The 21,693-nt window shown below is 41.7% G+C and overlaps 1 protein-coding gene across 34 annotated transcripts in view; it reads right to left on the minus strand.

The window, feature by feature from the left end:
• The window catches only part of DLG2 (discs large MAGUK scaffold protein 2), a 2,231,561-nt gene that overhangs the window by 261,312 nt on the left and 1,948,556 nt on the right, over positions 1-21,693 (minus strand). Inside the window, exon 1 of one of the 34 annotated variants that reach the window (XM_043919119.1) lies at positions 11,213-12,720. The exons of the other annotated variants lie outside the window; for them this stretch is intronic. Coding sequence (XP_043775054.1) covers positions 11,213-11,249 — 37 coding nt within the window. The 5' untranslated portion in view covers positions 11,250-12,720. Of the gene's footprint in view, positions 1-11,212; positions 12,721-21,693 lie in introns of those variants that run through there. 34 annotated transcript variants of the gene reach the window in all.

Consider the following 21,693-nt stretch of genomic DNA (forward strand, 5'->3'; position numbering starts at 1 on the left):
TGGATGATTCATCTCTAGAGTATCAAAAGAATGTGGAGTAAGTAACATTGCCAGAGTGGACCTGAAAATGTACTATAGGTCATTGATGTGCTAGCGAGAACATTTTTCTACAAAGGGTCACAGATACAGAGCAAACTTGATTCTTGAGCAATTTAACAAAACATAATTGGTTGCCGTTTAAATTAAGAACAGGAAACAAAAAAATAACTGTATAAACACTAAAAAAAAGTGATTTAATAAAATGTGAAGATTAAAAAAAAGAAAAGAAATCAGGAGAAGGAAAATTGATAGAGGAGGGACAAACATGTAAGCAGATGCCAGGGAAGTGGGGAGAAAAGATAAAGAAGGAAAAAGATAAGAAGGTACAATGGGAAGACAGTTTATTGAAAGTTATCAAGGTTTTTCGTATCCATTATCTACTGTAATAATACTCTAATCCCATGTGATAGCTATTATACCCATTTCACAGATAAAGAAACTGGTACTACTGGAGATTAAATTCCCCAAATTACATTGATGGTAAGTGGTAGAACTGAAATTCAAACATTCAATTCATTTAACCTCCAGGAGGTACTGAAGTAATGTCAATCAGAAGCCAAACCAAGTTACTGACTTCTCTAACATCTGTTTTCCCATTTATAAAATGAACTAGTACTTGTAAAGCTATTGGATACAGTCATTTTCTGGGCTCCAAAATCACTGTGGAGTGACTGCAGCCACAAAATTAAAAGACACTTGCTGCTTGAAAGTAAAGCAATGACAAATCTAGACAGCATATTAAAAAGCAGATACATTACTTTGTTGACAAAGGTCCATATAGTCTAAGCTATGGTTTTCCAGTAGTATTACGGACAATGAGAGCTGGACAATAAAAAAGGCTGAGCGCTAAAGAATTTATGCCTTTCAACTGTGGTGTTGGAGAAGACTCTCGAGAGTTCCTTGGACTGCAAGGAAATCAAACCAGTCAATCCTCAAGGAAATCAACCCTGAATGTTCATTGGAAGGATTGATGCTGAAGCTGAAGTTCCAATACTTCGGCCACCTGATGCGAAGAGCTGACTCATTGGAAAAGATGCCAGCAAAGATTGAAGGCGGGAGGAGAAGGGGACGACAGGGGACAAGATGGTTGTATGGTATCACCGACTCAGTGGACGTGAGTTTGAGCAAAGTCGGGGAAATAGTGAAGGACAGGGAAGCCTGGCATGCTGCAGTCCATGGGGTCACAAAGAGTCAGATACGACTGAGCAGCTGAACAAGCTTAACAAATAATAGCATCAACCCTTTGAAAAAGATTGGGCTTCCCTGGTGACTCAGAGGTTAAAGCATCTGCCTGGAATGCAGGAGACCCGGGTTCGATCCCGGAGTTTTGAAGATCCCCTGGAGAAGGAAATGGCAACCTACTCCAGTACACTTGCCTGGAGAATCCCATGGAGGGAGGAGCCTGGTAGGCTACAGTCCATGGGGTCGTAAAGAGTCGGACATGACTGAGCAACTTCACTTTGAAAAAGATTAGCTAACAGACTACCGATAACTACAATTCTAAAGCCTCCTTACTTCCAGGTTCAAGTTTGAGGGACAAAAACTCTCGGGAATCCTTGGTGTTTGGGCAAAGAATCCTCTACAAGGCACCAAATATTCCCTAGACTGAATTCATAATGTCACCTATGTATACATCCTTGTGTTTCTGTTGCGTTACATGCAACTCTGCGAAGAGACTGTAGCCCGCCAGGCTTTTCTGTCCATGGGATCGAACCTGCGTCTCCTGCATTGCAGGTGGGTTCTTTACCCACTGAGCCACTTGGGACATGAATTTGAGCAAACCTTGGGAGACAGTGGAGGACAGAGGAAACTGGCATGCTTACAGTTCACGAGGTCTCAAAGAGTTGGACACAACTGAACGACTGACCAACATCGTTTAATTCCATGTTTCAAAGTATCATAGTATCAGTAAGTATTATCTCTATCAACAAAAATCTAAAAACCATTCTCAGGTAGTTAAAAAGGGAGTGTTTATATTCAAAAAGCCTGGGAAGGAGCAGGAGTGTAATCCTTACAGTACTGCACATAGAGGATAGTGAGAGCAGCCAGCGAGACCTACATCTGACCTTTCAGCCCCTAGACTAAGAATCCTCATCCCATCTTACTGATGGTTGTCCTCTCTCCTCTCCATTCTTTTCACAGCAGAGATAAGAGATTTTTTCCTAATGGCAATATTGATCCTGTCACTTTCCTGCGTAAAACCATTCAACTGGCCCCACTGCCTTCAGACAAAAAATCAAACTCCAGTTGGGCATAAAGACCCTTGTGTGATCTGGGCCCTCCTTAGCACTCCAGGCTCCACCAGACACTGGTCTAAGCTCCAACCTATTAAACTGCTTCACTTCCAAGGACAGGAGCTCCTTGCTGTCCTACTTTCCTACTTAATGTTCTTCCTCCTTCCCACTCTTCAGGGCTAATTTCTCAGAATTTCACATCCTGGGTTTGATATTTTTTCTGCACGGAGCCTTCTACGATCCTCTTGTCAAGATGCATTAAAAGTTCCTACCTGGGCAGTGTATAAGCCCCCATGGCATTGCTTACATTGTGTTGCAATTGGCCCATAATTGGATTCTAAGCTCCACGAGGACAGAGACCATGTCTGATTTGTCCTCCAATGCCTAGTGCCATACACAGCACATAGCAAGTACTGAATAAAGATCTGCTGAATACATTTTAAAACTCTATAAAAAAAAATCCTATTTTTCTGCATTCAATGGTGGGAACACAGTTTTGGGGTATTATTTGCTTTGGATTTTGCTTTTGTTAAATTTTAATTCCCTGTTGAAGAAAACTACGCATCCATAAATCTATAATCAGAGCCCCAAGCCGCAGACAAGTTAAAAAAAAACAGTCATTAAAAGTGACCACAAAGAGTCAATAGCCTTGGCAGCAAGTTCTGGCGTCCTTGGCGGGGTCTTATCCTCACCTAGCCTTCCCTACCTAACCAGTGAAATTAATTCTAGTTGCTCTGTTTTTCTTTTCTGTAAGAACTTCAAAACCTCAGTAAGTTTTCTATAAGAACTTCAAAACCTCAGTAAGTTTTCATTTCTATAAGAACTTCAAAACCTCAGTAAGTTTTGTATGGAGCTAGTGACAAAAATTGATTAATAGTACAATGAGCATTGCTTTAAATGCACTATGATTTTAACATGGAATTCACATAATACCTATCCCCAAGGGTATGAAGACTTTAAAAATCCTTTCAGTTTCTCACTAAAATGCATTCTAAAAAGAATCAGGTTACCAGCATGGATTATACCCATTTTGCAGATAGAAACCAGAAGACAGAGAGGTCAGGGACAATTTTCTTTTGAGCACACAACAGAATGTTTTGAAAAGTGGGTGTTTTCTTTCATCCTTAATGTTTTATTGTGTTTGGGTTTTTGTTTTTGTTTTTTTTAAATAAATCTTTCTTCTAGACTTTAAGCTCCTTGCAGGCAGACGCTAGATCTTACTTTTCTTTTAGTTTCTAGCTTAGGTTCTAGACTTGTGCAGCCATGTTAGCTGAAATGTTTGCCCAACTCTTAAAAGTTCTCTGCTGTGTTCTTAAGCTTATTGTCAGGGAAGCATCTCTATTTTGTGATTTACTGGAGAAAAATCTCAGTTTCAAAAGAAACAAATGTTTTCTGATTTCTTGCTTTCTACTTCAACAATAGAAGTTCGGTTGCTCAGTTGTGTCCAACTCTCTGTGAACCCATGAATGGCAACATGCCAGGCTTCCCTGTCCTTCACTATCTCCGAGTTTGCTTAAACTCATATCTGTAGAGCTAACAATAGAGGACCTACTTGAGTTTATTTTTCAAATAAGTAACTCCTAGATATGAATGCAGATATTTGCAAATCTCTCTGGAGATTAATGGGTTACTGCCATGTCTTACGGAGAAGGCAATGGCAACCCACTCCAGTGTTCTTGCCTGGAGAATCCCAGGGACAGGGGAGCCTGGTGGGCTGCCGTCTATGGGGTCGCACAGAGTTGGACATGATTAAAGCCACTTAGCAGCAGCAGCAGCAGCCATGTCTTAAAGAAGGAACAGCTATAGAGAGGAGAGAAAGAACAGCAGCTGAAGGTTTTTAGGTGCTTAGTCACATGGTTCAACAGTAGCAAGAAAAAACAAAAATAACAAAAGCAAATATTTAATTAGTACAGATGGAGACAAACAGCCCATAGGCTAATTGATTATAGCTATCATGACAGCTGATTACAGTGTCTGCCTGTTAAAATACAGGGCCAAAAAAAAAAAGTATACACACAAAAATGCATAGCTCTGGGACTTCCCAGCTGATCCAGTGGCTAAGACTCCATGTTCCCAATGCAGGAGGCCTGGGTTCGATCCCTGGTTGGGGAACTAGATCCCACATGCCTCAGCTAAGACCTGGTGCAGCCAAAGAAATAAGTAAAATGCTTTTAAAATGCACAGCTCTCTTTGGCTGCCTTTCATTGGTTCTTTGGGAAAATGCCCTCTAAACAGATGATGCAATGCAATCCGTCCCTTCTTGGGTAATAAAGTGAACCCAGTGATGTATGGTGGGAGCTCTGGTCAGCTGAGCACAGAAATCTAGGCAGTCTTGCTGACTGTGGCTTAGACTGTCTTGGGAAGTAAGTGCTCCAGCAATTGGAATTCTGTGTATAAAGGCAGAACCTCTGGGATACTTTTTTTTCACTTTTTAATTTTTTTTAGTTTATTTTTGGGATAATTCTTTTTTGTGCCCCAATGACTTACAGGAAATGACATTATTAGAGTTAACAATCCACTGTCAAGTGAACCATCTGCATCCAGGTGTTTTTTAAGGACTGAAGATGGTTTTCCCTCAAGCCTGCTCCCAATCCCCTTGGTGGTCCACTCTGCTCAAGCAATTGCATGTGTGCATTCGGGCTCGGTCGTGTTTGACTCTGTGCACCCTCACAGACTGTAACCTACTAGGCTCCTCTGTCCATGGGATTCTCCAGGCAAGTGGATTGCAATTTCCTTCTCCAAGGGATCTTCCCAACCCAGGGATCAAAACAGCATCTCCTGTGTCTCCTTGCATTGGCAGGCAGATTCTTTACCACTGAGCCACCTGGGAAGCCCACTAAAGCAATTACAAAGACAAACATGGCACATATCCTTGGGAGGAAAGTAGATCATAAACAGCAAATTACAATGCAAGAAGCTGAATTCTTTGATGGTGTTCTGTGGGCCCAGAGAAAGTACACATGCTGCTGATGGGTAGTGGAGGATAGAGAAGTCTTCTCAGAGAAGGTCTAGAACTGGGTTGGTCAAACCCAGTAAGAGTTGGTCAAACATATACATGTAAGAGTTGGTCAAACATATACATGTGTTAGAACATGTGGCATGGGATCTAAAAAAAGATTAAATTTTCAAATAGAGAAATATTTTGTTATTTATGAAAGTTATACTATTAGTGTTAACTGGGAGGCAGAGTGTTCTGGCAGGGAAATAACACCCTTGAAGGTATGAGAACTATCCCAGGCTGGCAACAAGGAACAGCTCTTTGTGGCTACAAGAGGAGAGGGGATTTCCCTGGCAGTCCAGAGGTTGAGACTTCTAACTACAGGGAGTGGGGGTTCACTCCCTGGTCAGGAACTAAGATCCCACAAAATGTAAAAAAGAAAAAAGAAAGAGGAAGAGGAGAGGAGTAACAATGGAATTCTTGATTTAGCAAGATGACTTTGTTGGCAGAGTGGAGAGTGGATTGACAGGTTAAGAGAGGGAGACGGAATCAAGGAGACCAATTAGGCAGCTGTTATAAAAAGTTCAGTCAAGAGGAGTGGGACTGCTCTCTGACGGCACAACATAAGTAAACGTTGCCCGCCCCCCCCCCCCCCCCCCCCCCCCCAGGTAAGGAGAACAGGCAGCAACCAGGTTCTTACACCGCAAGGCCAGTTTGTGCCTCAGTCTGCCGACAAGTGAAGGTCACATTCATTCTGCCGACAAGTGAAGGTCACAAGTTGCAGGCACCTGCAGCTGGGGCTGGCTGTGTTCTTAGACTCTTGTACCTATTGGCGCTAGAGCAGCGGTTCTCAGCTCTGCCTGCTCCTCACCTGGGAACCACTTTTAAAATGTAGGTGCCTCGACTCCACTCCAGACTAACTGAATCAGGATCCCTGGGCAGAGCTCCACTTGTTAAGTGCCCCACACAGCCAGAACTGAGACCCATGGCCCAGCAGTCAGGCACAACAGTGACTGTTCAAAAAGTCTCCAGGTGCATGTGTCTGGCTGTGGGGACATGTGGTAACGAGAGGAGGATGCCATTGCGCCAAGCTGATCGTTCTAGGAGAGACGGCCTGTCAGCATATGAGTGAGTGAGGCCCTGCCACCATGTGACCTGAGTGACTCACTCTTGAAAATTTTGAAAATGCCTCTGAACGCACCCAAAGGAGGGGTTCCAAAAGAATAGAGGGGGCCGACTCCACAAAAGCAGAATATAAGACAGATTCTCAATTACCTAGTGGACATCAATAAGGAGGCACGAGAAAACAAAGGTCTTAGCCTTGGTCCCTCATGAATGGGCTGGATAGCTTTCATAAAGTTCACCTGTATATTACACTCTGCAACCAGAACTCTACGCAATCTTAGTGAAAAGAATTACATCTACGACTTCCCTGGTGGCCCAGTGGCTAACATTCCACACTGCCAATGCAGGGGGCCTGGGTTCGATTCCTGGTCAGGGAACTAGATCTGACATGCCACAACTAAAAGATGCCACGTGCCACAACTAAGACATAGTGCTGCCAAATAAATTTAAACAAAGACAACATGTATTCGAATCATGTCTCAGTGACGAAAATTGTTTCCGTTTTCCAAGCTCTTATACTACAAAAGATACTACTCTAAGTACATTGCATTCCTTATCTTGATCAAAACTCTTCAAAACACTGAGAGATAATTCTTAGATTCCACAGATGTAGAAACGAGATTCTGAGAATCTAAGTAACTTGCGAAAGCTTACCGAGCTAGGAAGTGACAGATCTAACCCTGAAACTGGGTCAGATCAAACCAGTGCTGGTAACCACCACTCTTCCTGCTTACATGTCTCCAGGATTCATAGCCCATTCTAGAATATAAACTCCTTGAGACCAAAGGCCAAGTAGAATTTTGGATTATCTTTGAGTCTCTCCCCTAGACATCCTCTACTTTTTTTTTTAATTACTAGATTTTAGGACAGTAAGAGAATTGGATCAGGAAAGTTCTGTCAGTATAAGACCCCTCTCTCCCACTGCCCACTGGGTCTGAGCATCCTTCGTGGAGGCAGGATTTCAGAAGCTTCCTCTGCCAAGTCCTGAGCCTGCTCTTAGGGGAGAAAATGATCAATACTTGGAGCCTGAGAGTCCTTTTTGAATTTAGTGTATAAATCTATTGATTGTATTCATTTATTGTAGAAGTAAAGCTAGGCACTCAGGGAATTTTTTTTTTTTTTGGCTGTGCCATGCAGCATGGCATGCAGGATCTTGGTTCCCCAGCCAGGGACTGAACCCACACCCTCTGCTGTGGAAGCAAGGAGTCTTAACCACTGAACTGCCTGGGAAGTCCCAATCAGGAAGAATTTTAATAAGAAGTAACTGGGCCTTTAGCACATGAGACCCAAAAGTTTAATGACTTGTTCAAAGCTAGCTTTAAGTAGACATGTTTTTACCTACTATTTAGGGTTTCCCTGGTGGCTAAGGCAGAAAAGAATCTGCCTGCAATGCAGGAGACCTGGGTTTGATACTTGGGTTGGGAAGATCCCCTGGAAAAGGGAATGGCTACTGAGTCCAGTATTCTTGCTTGGGAAATTCCATAGACAGAGGAGCCTGGCAGGCTACAGTCCATTGGGTTGCAAAGAGCAGTTGACACTTTGGGTATTTTATTATGTCCAGGAAGGAAGAGAAGGGAAATAGTTATGGGCAAGGCTAAAAGGACACTCAGACTGTAAAACTGAGATCAGTGTGAATGCATGAGTATGTTCATTCATTCAACAGATATTTATTATTAAGCAACTATCTATGGGCAGTTTTTTATTTGTGTGGTTCCAACATGCATGAATTTCAATTACTATAGCTTAATTAAGGAACAGCAGTTCCCTAACAACAAGATTCAAATTTCAGTTACCGCAGTATATTAACTGTGAGTAAGTAAAGTATAAACTTGCTACTAGCTCTCTGGTCAACAGTCACTACATAGTAACAGATGCACATTATGTTCCCCGAGACTTATTGGGTCAGTTCTTTCAAAGTCTGTTGGGAATGGGTCACTTCAGACATATTGTTCAGTTCACATACAGACAGCAAAGCATGTAGTTGTTTTGCTTCCTCATCTTCTGGTGGTAAACCCACACAACATTTTACAGAAATGGGAATTTACATTTACAAAGAGGGAATTTGCCAACGAAGATTGAAGTACAGCAAAGAAACAAAAATTGATAATGCTGTAAGTGAAATTCAAGTGGAACAGTGGACTTTTAGAAGCCATAGCTGATCGTGGGAATATTGACACTGCCACCCTTTGAGAAAAACCAGATACGCAGTCAGGGGAACTTGACCAAAGGCAAACTTAGGAACATGAATGAAGAAAGTGGTTGGGATGAAAGGATGAAGATGTCCCAGAGGAAATAATACTGGCAAAAAACTGCACATTAAAAGAACTCCCAGAGATATTTCGTAACATTGAAGTACAAGGGATAAAAGGTTGGAAGCTGACCCAAAGCTAGAAAGGACTGTGTGACAACTCACTAAGGCATAGAAAAGCTGCTTGCTCAATATCTTAGCCAATGGTACTTTTTCCCCATTGATTATTAAGATCTCATCTCTATGATCTCTTCCTATGATGCAAAAGCGAAAACTGCCCCTATTATGTGCCAGGCATCAGAAAACACAGTCCCTGCCCTCTTGGTGGTCTTAATCAAACAAATTAATTCTGAAAACCTGTGATTAATTGTTCTGTTTAATGAGGGTGTTGGCTTAGCTCAGAGCACCCATTAGGGATTTAGAGAGGAATTGTGGGAAGCTAAATAGTAAGGGGGGGGGGGGGGCGTTGAATATGGAAAGAATAAAATACAACGGAAATGTTGGGAGGGGGTACTCCCAGTCTGAAGAGAATGCAAATCCCCCAGCCCAGCAAATCTACATCCTGCCCAGAGGCCCAGTGAGGAGTGACTCTGCGCTGGTTTTTAAACTGGCTGCCAACAGCTCAAATATAATGGCAGATACATATTAACTGACAGCAGAATGCAGAGATACAGGTTAAGGTTCCTTCTCAAAAATAATCCAGAAACTGAAAATGCTACCAAGTGTCATTCTCAGCCAACCTGTGTGAATAAATCTCTTAAAACCAGTGCAAAGTGTTTGGATGCAAATTTCCAAAGCTATGAACATGCAAAGTAGAATCTAAGGATGCAAAAATACATTCTTCAGGAAATCAAGTCACAGGAATATATGAAATGACACATCTGGTTTTAGGCACTGGCTATGATTTTTAAGTCCAAAATGTATGTTATGTTGGGTTGTATTTTTCCATCATAAAATGTATGAATTTTCAATGTATGGCCCCTACCAAGGAAGGTGTAAGTCTATGTTATACGCACGTGGATACTCCCAGGCACACAACTGGTAAGAGGTAGAGGCTCCTTAGGACTCATCTCATCCAGCCTCTGCAGTCAAATTTTTAAAAAATTAGGTTAATTTAGTCTCGGGTGTGCATAAGCTAAATCACTTCAATCATGTCTGACTCTTTGTGACCCTATGGACCATAGCCCATCAGGTTCCTCTATCCATGGGATGCTCCAGGCGAGAATACTGGAGTAGGTTGCCATTTCCTCCTCCAGGGGATCTTCCCTGCCTCAGGGATGGAACCCCTCTTCTGTCTCCTGCACTGGCAGGCAGGTTCTTTACTACTAGCGCCACCTGGGAACTTAGTCTAGCAAGGTCAGTTGTCTGGCTCCACAGTCAGATTTCTGCCTCATAATATCAACAGCCAACAATTACTGACTGCTGTGTGCTAGGCATAGTGCTTAGGAGCTTGTTTGTTTCTTTTGTTGTTGTTGTTTGAATATAGTTGCTTTATAATGTGTGTTAGTTTCTGCCGTACAACTCACATGAATGCATATATCCCCTCCCTCTTGAGCCTCCCTTCCAACCTCCCCATTCCACATTTCTAGGTCATCACAGAGCACCAAGCTGAACTATGCTGAGGGGCTTATACTGGCTTGGCCAAAAGGTTCATTCAGGTTTGTTTGTTTTTTTTCTTTTAAACTGAATAAACCTTTTGGCCAACCTGATATATGAAGCATTGCTTCTTTAAATCCTCACAGATCCATGAAATATTTGTTGTTAGTATTACCATTTTACAAATGTGGAAACAGGCATATGTTATTCGGTCAACTTCAGCAAACCACGAGGGAGCTGCAATCTGAAAGCAGGCAGAATGATCTGAGCTGACATTCTTAACTACTAAAGTTAAGAGTGTTAATAAATGACTTTCTCTGGATGTTTAACCCCCTAAATAAGGTGATTATGGTCCCTGTCCTCTAGACCTATACAACTAATTTTTCAATCTTACAAGGTAAGTAATGTCATTCCCATTTTACAACTGAGAAAACTGAAGGCAGAAAGTTCACTGGTTTCCCAAGGTTACATGGCTTAAAAGTGGGATTTCAGCCCCTACGTCTCTTGTTTCTTTCAGACCTGTACGCCCACCTCCATCCCCTCATTAGAACCATTCTGTCAGCAGACTCTGGCTATTTGAACAGAACTTGCATACATCACATATCTGATCTGAAATCAGTGTAGATCCAGGCATTTCTGGAACCCATTTAAGTCAGCCACAAGAATTTCACATTCCTAAATCTCTCTCTGGTACACAGTATCAACCGTCAACTGCTCACATGAGGCAGATTTATTATGAAGAGGCCAGCGGTGAATCAAACTAGTGGAGTGTGGTTCAGGGCGGCACTGAGGCGGGGGGAGAGAAAAATTCACTGATTCTTGTTCCCCCAGAACACAGACAGCAACAGACGAGAAAACAGAACAGCCTTAAGGAGATGCCTGCAAGCAGTGGGTGCTAAGAAAAGGCAGGCGTTGCAGTTCTAGGAAGGGAGAGGGGAGGGGCCTCTGCTCTCCTCTTTTCATAGCCCTGGCCACAATTCCCCACTGGTCTCTCAAGAGAAATGGGTCTGAGAAAAGCCGCACGGTTCTCACCACAGCTCCTTAGCCAGTTTCCAGAGGTTTTCAGCATAGCAGGCAACTGCTCTCCAAAGTCAGCTCTGCTCCCCTCTTCCTGGCTGACTCTACGGTGTATCAACTCCGCCCTCAGCACACACTCCTGACGCTCTTGAGTTGGGGCCAAATCCTCTGAGGAGTGAAGCAGGTGGGGCCGCCTGCTCAGGCTAGTGGCAGAGCTAGTTTGAGATGCTTTGCAACACAAAAGGGCCAATTTAAGAGATGGATTACTTTCCCCATTCCACCCTTTTAAAAGCAGTACAAATCATTTTCCAGATGTTGACTGTTTCACTCACCTCTCTCTCTTTCTTTTTCCTCTTCTCATCTAAAAAATGCCTTAGCGCTGGAAAGGTGGTGGACGTGGACGCCTGCCCGGGGAGTCTGCTGAGGGAGCCCGGAAGACTTCTTAACCCCCAGTCCCATCCCACCGTCCAGCTTGGCTGCTGGTATTTGAAATTCCAATACTGTAGTGCTAGTCGGTATCTTCTTTTAAAATGCAGAAGTGAGTAAACAAAGTTATTCACACTGTAGAGTTAATTCTTCAGCTGGCAGGCTGGAATCTGCCAGCTCCCCCAGGCCAGGAAGTGCCTGCTTACATCAGCCTTTAGGCAGGAAGAGTATTCAAAAAGGGATGGTTTAGGGATGCAAAACTTCTAAGTTTATCTTTTTGTGTGGCAACTCCAAGTCGAGAAACTAGGTCCCCTCAGCCTGAAAGATCAACAACTCTTTTCATTTCTTTTAAACCTTAAAATCTTCTAATGCCAATGTAGTTTAAACTTATCCTGATATTCTGCGGATGAATAGTTAAAATTTGGAAATTAGAATGATTTTTATTTTCTCCTAAGAGTATTTTCCAAATATGCTTAAGGACTCTTTAATTTTCACATAGGCTGCAATTTTCTTTCTGTTTTGATCTGTACGGTACATGCATATGAAGCTAAGGTGTAGATACTGCTATTCATATATTGATTGACTGATCTGTTGCTAAGTAGAGCCTAGACATTTAAATTTCCTCTCTCAACTATTGATCATCATTACAATTCAGCTTAGTATGGTACTGTTACTTTTCCCTATCTGTTGCTACTGAAATCAGATGTTATGGTCACCATGGTAACCACCTACCCTTTATCCCTGTTACTTCATTTATCAAACTAAGAGTGCACAGGCTCAGAAATCCTATGATTTTTTTTTAACTCTAATAGAAATCAATCAAACTCACCTAAGATGGGGAGTCATTTCAGTGTAAATGTTTTATTTAAAAAATCAGTTGAAAGCATGTTCAGAAACAAATTATCACTGGGAAAACAGAACTAACGGGTTGAATTGGCTCAACTGCTTGGAGATTTTTTTAAATGTCCAAAGTGGTTTTCATAAAATGAGATTATCATTGACACTTCGAACTGGTCTTAATGGAATGGCTGCCTTGATGGGCTTGAAAGTTGTGGGAATCTGCAGGTTTTAGGTTGAGTCATAAAATGAAATAAGAAGGTCTGTTTAAAGCACACTTCTGGGTATAAAAGTATATTTTTCTCTATGGACTTCTCTCCCTCCCCACATGAAAATATTAGGATAAAAAGTAAAAAGAAGAAAAAACTACATGTATATTTATGGCGAGTCCCTTTGCTGTCTACCTGAAATTTTACAATATTGTTAATTGGCCACTCTGGAGGAGAGCCTGGCAACCCTCTCCAGTATTCTTGCCTGGAGAATCCCACGGACAGAGGAGGCTGGGGGGCCACAATCCATCGGGTTGCAAATAGTCCAACACAGCTGAAGCAACTTAGCACAGTCTGCATCCTCTGGTACAAAATAAAAAGTTATTTTTAGAAAAAAGTTTTCCTTAAAAGCGATACTTTTCTTTTTTTTTAATTAGTATTGACTATCAACCATAGTTCTAGATGACAAAGGAACACACTGAAATCAGGTGAGTCCCTGAGGCTGGAGCTAGGAGTCCACACAGAGACAGATAATCAATGAAAGCCCCAGAAGGATGGGGGCTGTACAATCACAGAATGTGTCTCTATTAAGTACCATTCTTTGATCACCATTTCCAAGGCAGTCACTTACGAGTGGAAGCTGATCACGTCCACTTGCAAAGGTAGTTGTTGCAAATCCTGTGAGAGAGACCACATCTGCCTAAAAGATAACAGTGCATTGAGGAGTTTTCATCAAGAATCCTCTTCCTCTTTCTCTCCAGGTATCCTAAAACATTGTCTGTTTTGGCTCCCAAGACAGACAGTAACTCCTACAGATGAAAAGTCTCTTCCTGCCCTCAAATGTCTACCTTGTCTAAGACAGGTGTTTTGCCTCTTCCCAATCACCAACATGGACAGGAGATAATTGCAAAATGACTCTCCCACCATTGCAAAACTATTATTTCTAATAGAGAGATTCTGGTCTGCAGGGACCAAGACTCTCTGTTTCCTCTGCTCAGTAGGGTTGAGACTCCACTTTCAAACTGAAAGGGTTTATTTATTTATTTTTATTTGAGTATAACTGCTTTACAACATTGAGTTAATTTCTGCTGTAATGAGTGAATCAGCCACAGGTGTACACATATCCCCTCCCTCTTTGACCTCCCTCCCAACCCCATCCCCATCCTACCCCAGAGCACTGAATTGAGCTCTTTGTACTATAGAGCAGGTTCCTTCTAACTGTCTTACACATGGTTGTGTATGTATTGAATGAATTTATTCTTTTTTAAATTAATTTATTTTAATTGGAGGCTAATTACTTTACAATATCGTTGTGGTTTTTGCCATACATGGACATGAATCAGCCATGGGTGTACATGTGTCTTCCCCATCCTGAACCCCACTCCCACCTCCCCCCCAACCCCGTCCCTCTGGGTTGTCCCAGAGCACCAGCTTTAAGTGTTCTGCTTCATGCATTGAACTTGCACTGGTCATCTGTTTAACGTATGGTAATATACATGTTTCAATGCTATTCTCTCAAATCGTCCCACCCTGGCCTTCTCCCACAGAGTCCAAAAGTCTGTTCTTTGCATCTGTGTCTCTTTTGCTGTCTTGCATATAGGTTCATCATTACCATCTTTCTAAATTCCATATATATGCGTTAATATGAAGGGCAGGGAAGCCTGGCGTGCCGCAATCCATGGGGTTGCAAAGAGTCGGACACGACTGAGTGACTGAACTGAACTGAAATACTCTATTGGTGTTTCTCTTTCTGACTTACTTCACTCTGTACAATAGGCTCCAGTTTCATCTACGTCATTAGAACTGACTCAGATGGGTTCTTTTTCATACCTGAGTAACATTCCATTGTGTTTATGTACGACAACTTCCTTATCCATTCATCTGCTGATGGACGTCTAGGTTGCCGCCATGTCCTAGCTATTGTAAATAGTGCTGCAGTGAACACTGGGGTGCATGTGTCTCTTTCAATTCTGGTTTCCTCGGTGTGTATGCCCAAGAGTGGGATTGCTGGGTCATATGGCAGTTCTATTTCCACTTTTTTTTAAGGAATCTCCACACTGTTCTCCATAGTGGCTGTACTATTTTTGAATGAATTTATTCTATAGCCTCTGCACAGACAATCTCACCCACCGTGATCAACAAATCTACTTATTCCCTGGTTGAGATTGTGTGGGGATGAATTTTGAGTGTAATGCTCATTAATAAGCCACACAGGACCCTCCGAACAGACTTGAGGGGCTCAGGGACCATCCTGAGTAGAGGCTACTGTCCCTGTCATTCTTAGCCATTAGCAGTAGTCCCTCCCCACTTCCGTTTCCCACTTCCCAGGGCTCATCTGGTTTGCAGGGATGAGGTTTACAGGGAAACTAACACTTCAGGGTACATTTGTACTCTGAGCAATGAAAACACTGACATCTGGAAGGCCTGGAACGCTCACTGTCACTTGCTGCCCTTTGCCCATCTGCTGGCTGCCATGTCCTCCCTGAAAGCTCCCAAGATTTCTTTGTAGCTTTTCCAAAACGCCCAGCCTCCTCCTTGAGTCAAAAAGTCTTTCTAATTCTACTATCTTCTATGCAAAAGAGAAAAAAAGGGTGAGGGGCACAGAATGCAAGACTATCAGATTCGAGATTTGATTTAAAGCTCAAGACTAGGGAGCCTGGAGACTTGATTCTAGTCTCACCCCAGCCAAGTCCAACGGAATACATTTAGTCACATCATTTACAGTTAGTCTTCTCATCTGTCAAAATGCATATTTAATGAGATCAAACAAGAGGAAGTGCTCTGGAAAGTTAAAAATTTAGTACAAATGGCAGATGCCACAAACCTACTACACAGTAGATCTCATACTATAGTTTTGAGATTTCAGACAAAATCATGGATTTCAGAGGACATTTTCCTTCATGTCATAACATGTTACAAACTTCAGCCTCAAACCTTGATTCCATATCTAATGAGATATTAATCAATACCCTCAATCCTACCTCCAAACCATCTCTCTAGAATGTCTGTGTGTCCCTCTTTGTCACCACTGTCATTGACATGAATGAGGTTCTCTCTAAACTGGTTCCCTCCCTCTCATCTCACCTTCTGTCAATGAATTAGACACACCAGCTGTCACAGAGCTCTTTCTAAAATGGTCAGCCCATGTCATCTCTCCTTCATTAAAGTCTTTTGCTGGCACCTCATCCACTAAGCATAAAGCTCACATCTTAGTGAAGCAAGCCACTCCTTCCACAGACTTGCTCTCCTGACAGCTTCTCTTTTCACTGTCTTCTTCCTGGAGAAATAATGACTCTGCACAGATAGCTCTTCTTTCCTTTTTGTCCACCAACTCCATTCATTCTTCTAACACATCTTCAAACACTGCCACCCCTGGGAATCCTCCTGAACTTCACAGACTGAATTAATAACCACCCTGCTATTCTCACAGCACCTTCTACACACCTTTTATTCCAATAGTTCTCACATGGGCCTGAAATATTTTGGGTCCGTGTTTTGCTGTAGGTATCACTATTAAGGGGCTTCCTAGGTGGCTCAGTGGTAAAGAATCTACCTGCTAATGCAGGAGACATGGGATCAATCTCTGGGTTGGGAAGATCTCCTGGAGAAGGAATTGGCCAGCATTCCTACCTGGGACATACCATGGTCAGAGGGGTTTTTAGTCCATGGGGTCACAAAGAGCCAGACATGACTGACTGACTGACCACGCACACACCACTGTTAAGACCCAGGGTAGCATTTCTAATGGCCTGGTTCTACTGAATTGTGAAAGACTCAGCACAAATCCATGAACACATCTGACAGCTCTTGGGCAAGAAGCCATCCCTACCTTACTTTTGGTAATGACCTATGTCATAAAGGCAACACCCTTGGCTTAAGCCTGAATCACAGACTCCTCCTCCATGAAACAGATTTAGTTTCTGGGAGCCTGTCTGGTTCCTCCACTTTAAAACTGAACTGAGCAGGGACTTCAGGGCTTATATATCTATGATGGCAAAGTAGTGCTACAGAGTTACTTTGCCCAGGTATAAGTCAAGGCCAGTAGAACACTGTTGCCCTGATTTTGGTTCTTTCCTTCTACGATATAAGGATAACCATTGTAACTTCTAGATAGGTAGCTAGCTGCCAGGTTACTATACTGTGAAGATCTCTGAATAAATTATTGGAGACAATGGTAGGTTAGGAATATTTCCACCCAGGAGAGGGATGTATAATCATATCTTTCTTGTGCATCAAATGCATAGCAGGCAAAGTTAGAAGACTTGAATTCTGCTGAGGTTTTGCCCCAGTCCTCTTCACAGAATGCGGTAAAGGGTAATATTAACAGTTAATTTGGGAACTTCCTTGGTGGTTCAGTTGTTAGGAATCTGAGCTTTCACTGCAGGGCATATGGAACTGAGATCCTGCATGCCATGTGGGAGAGCAAAAAAAAAAAAAAATTATTCTGAAAGTGATTCTAAATACAAAGTCTGAAAGTGAAAGTCAAAGTTGCTCAGTTGTGTCCGACTCTTTGAGACCCCATGGACTATACAGTCCATGGAATTCTCTAGGCCAGAATACTGGAGTCAGTAGCCTTTCCCTTCTCCAGGGGATCTTCCCAACCCAGGGATCAAACCCAAGTCTCCCACATTGCAGGCAAATTCTTGACCAGCTGAGCCACAAGGGAAGCCAACGTCTAATGCTGGGTAATTTCCATTCATATTAGACATAAGTTTCATGGGGCATTTAAGTGACAATTAACGAACCTACAACAAAGGTAGGTAGAGTATTCCAAAAATATGTGTCAAACAATAACGACATCTGCATGGGACAGACAGCCCAAGCCTTCATGAAAAAGAAACAACCCAATCCTCCCCAGGTTAATCATGCTTCCTTATACAGGAATTACTGTTCCTTAGCCCCAGAAGTTATGCATGACAACCTGGGGCCTAGGGACAGTTTACACTTAGAAGGATTTGTCAAAATTGATTATATAGCACATCACTTTGCATTAAGTCCTTTAAACCAGCCCAACCAGTCTTCACAATTCTCTGTGAGCTGAAAAATACAGGATCATCTTTCTCAATGATACTGATAAAGGAACTCAGCAAGAGTCAATTCTGTGGAGCTTTTGAGCCTTCATACTCCATTCTGGGCAAAGTAGAATCAGCAAACTTTAAGCACCTTAATAATTGGGTGTTCTGCAGTGAAGCTAAGTTGCCCATTCCTACACAGATTCACTTACTGCTAAATGAACATATGAATATTTAAATATTTGTTGTTCAGTCACTAAGTCATGTCCAACTCTTTGCCACCCCATGGACTGTAGCCTGCCAGGCTTCCCTGTCCTTCATTATCTCCCAGAACTTGCTCAAACTCATGTCCTTTGATTTGGTGATGCCATCCAACTATCTCATCCTCTGTTGTCCCCCTCTCCTACTGCCTTCAATCCTTCTCAGCATCATTGTCTTTTCGTATCAGGTGGCCAAAGTACTGGATCTTCAGCTTCAGCATCAGTCCTTCCGATGAATATTCAGGGTTGATTTCCTTTTGGATTGACTGAGTTGATCTCCTTGCTGTACAAGGGACTCTCAAGAGTCTTCTCCAGCACCACAATTCAAAAGCATCAGTTCTTTGGCACTCAGCCTTCTTTATGGTCCAGTTCTCTCATTTGTACCTGACTACTGGAAAAACCAAAGCTTTGACAATATGGACCTTTGTCAGCAAAGTCTCTCCTTTTTAACATGCTGTCTGGGTTTGTCACTGCTTTCCTTCTAAGGAGCATCTTTTAATTTTATGTCTGCAGCCACTGTCTGCAGTGATTTTGGAGCCCAAGAAAATAAAGCCTGTCACAGTTTCCGTTTTTTCCCCCATCTATTTGCCATGAAGTAATGCAAATAGATGCCATGATCTTAGGTTTTTGGATGTTGAGTTTTAAGGCAGCTTTTTCACTCTCCTCTTTCACTTTCATCAAGAGGCTCTTTAGTTCCTCTTCATTTTCTGCCATAAGGGTGGTATCATCTGCATATCTGAGATTATTGATATTTCTCCCAGCAATCTTGATTCCAGCTTGCACTTCATCCAGCCCAGCATTTCCCATGATGTATTCTACATATAAGTTAAATAAGCATAGTGACAACATATGGCCTTGATGTACTCCTTTCCCAATTTTGAACCAGTCCGTTGTTCCATGTCCAGTTCTGTTTCTTCTTGACCTAATATAAGTTTCTCAGGAGGCAGGTAAATGTGGCTTGGTATTCCAAAGAATTTTCCACAGTTTGTTGTGATCCACATAGTCAAAGGCTTTATTGTAGTCAATGAAGCAGAAGTAGATATTTTCCTGGAATTCGCTTGCTTTTGCTATGATCCAATGGATGTTGGCAATTTGGTCTTTGGTTCCTCTGCCTTTTCTAAATCCAGCTTGTACATTTGTAAGTTTTCAGTTCAGGTACTGTTGAAGCCTAGCTTGAAGGATTTTAAGCATTACCTAGGTAGCATGTGAAATGAGTGCAACTGTGTAGCTGTTTGAACATTCTTTGGCATTGCCTTTCTTTGGGATTGGAATGAAAACTGACCTTTTCCAATCCTGTGGCCACTGCCAAGTTTTCCAAATTTGCTGACACATTGAGTGCCAGACTTTAACAGCATCATCTTTTAGGATTTTACATAGATTTAAATATATCTTCATTAAAAAAAAGAGAGCATGATACTTTATATACCATAATGTCAGATCAGAAACCTTGCAACTTGTGTCTGAGAATTAAATTGCTTTTTAGAACTCCAAATGAAACAAAACAAACTTTTTTTTAATTGCAGAAATGACACAGATTCATTATAGAAAAAAGGAAGAGAAAAAATAGAACAAAATAGGTCAAACTTATGATTATTTCCTTCTATGAACTTTTTTTTAAAGAAAGTTGAGATCACACCGCACAAAAAAATTTGTGCTTTACTATCTCAAATGCTGTAAGTGCACACGTTTTCCTGTGTGTTAACAGCTCTTTGTCCAGAGCATTTTAAAGATTCTTTAAAACTGTACTGAGTAGGTATACTATAAATTACATAACATTGCCCCATTGTTGAAAATTTGTGATACAGTATTTCAAATTTTAAGATTGGATGTATATGATTTTCCCTAATAATTCAATGACAAAACATCCTAACAAGGGTCAGAAACACCTACATAATTTTTATTATATATAGGCTAGTGGTTATGAGTTAATTCTCTAGAGTTAGTATACGCAGTGACTTGACAGTATGGTTCTGCCTCATCTGAGTGCCTGAGTTATATAGTCTTCACAACATATGAAATTTTCTTATCCACTCAATGAGAATAAGAGTTATACTTACTAGGTAATCACTAAATTAGTGTCATTGAAGTACTTAGTGCAGTGTTTGTCACACAATAGTCAGTAAATATTAGCTATTTAAGAATAATTACTGCTGTTATTAGTATTTTTTATTTGAAATTATTGGCAGTCATTATTGTTGTTATTAGTAGTAACTTATTTTAATCATATGATTTTGCTGGGCTGTGACTCTATTGTCAGAAGAGACCAAATGATACTTACTGATTAATTTAGACCTAACCAATTTTTTTAACATACATCATTTAAGGAGAAAATAATTTTGCATTTGGGGATATGATTTCAGAAGGCAGCTATAGAAAGTTCTTTTCTGGTGAAGTCACCCCTTAATTGAAACAGTCTGTCTCAGGAAAAGACTGTGACGCTGGGAAAGATTGAAGGCAAAAGGAGAAGGGGGCAGCAGAGAATGAGATGGTTAGATAGCACCACTCACGCAATGGACATGAATTTGAACAAACTCTGGGAGATAGTGAAGGACAGAGGAGCCTGGAGGACTGCAGTTCATGGTGTTGCAAAGAGTCAGACATGATTAAGCAACTCAGCAACAACAACAATCTTAAGGTTGGTAGAGAGCTAAGGAATAATTTTGTGTTACATCTCTCCTCTTAGTCCAACCAGATTATCAGGTGACTTTCAGCTATTCTTGAACGTCTCACCCGCTGGGGAACTTCTTACCTACCAAGGTAGCTCTTACACTTAGAAAATTCATTTTATATTGAGCCAAAATATGTCTTGCTGTAGCTTCAATATATTAATAATAAACCCACACAGATCACCTCCAATGAGCTTTAACATTGAAGTTTCAATACAGCGAATTGATGGGGGATCACAACTTCTAATGGATTTACTTCCGAGTTTAAAAGAGGCTGCTGAATAGGCAGTGAAGTCGAGACTGGACTGCTGGTGAGAAACTGAGAAGACTAATGTGCTCATTTGTAGGAGGAAATGGGAACCCGCTCCAGGACCCTTGCCTGGAGAAGTCCATGGCCAGAGGAGCCTGGCGGGCTACAGTCCATGGGGTCGCAAAGACTCAGACACAACTGAGTGACTAATGCCACACCACACCATGTACTCATTATCATGTGTGCTTTTCTGCAAACTGAATAATCTAAAATAAAAGGAAAGCTTAATGATTTTTCTTGGGAAAAGTTTTCATAAAGCTAGAACTCTAAAAAGGGCTTTTTAAAAGTTCATTTGGAAGCTCCTTGACAGTTTCATGTTTCATCTGGGGAGCAGAATGGGGGAGTTGCGGCCTTGGGACAAGTTTTGGCCGAGTTAGTAAGCTTGCAGCACACCTTCTGAGGGCATCTGCTTCTCCATAACTGAACCACTTTCTACAAGGAAGCGAATGCTTAACTATTAAGAAATTAACATCAGATGGCAACCTTGGTAAACAAGGGGCTATATGAGTCACAAAACAGTATCTCAAAACAGTATCTCTCGATACTGTCGATCGTTATTTCTACAGATTTGTTTTATAGCCATCAGGCATACATACCATACTCACATTATTAGAAAAGCAGAATTTCTCTGCATAAAGATAACCTGACTGGAGTTGCTATTATTTTTCTACTTGCCATCTTTAGCACAGAAGCTGGTAAGTAGCTGGTACTCAATAAATACTCTGGCTGACTGTATAACTATCCATTCCTGGGAGTCAGATAAATGCCTAGTCCCT

The sequence above is a fragment of the Cervus elaphus genome, chromosome 2, assembly GCF_910594005.1.
Source record: "Cervus elaphus chromosome 2, mCerEla1.1, whole genome shotgun sequence".
Classification (NCBI taxonomy): Eukaryota; Metazoa; Chordata; class Mammalia; order Artiodactyla; family Cervidae; genus Cervus; species Cervus elaphus.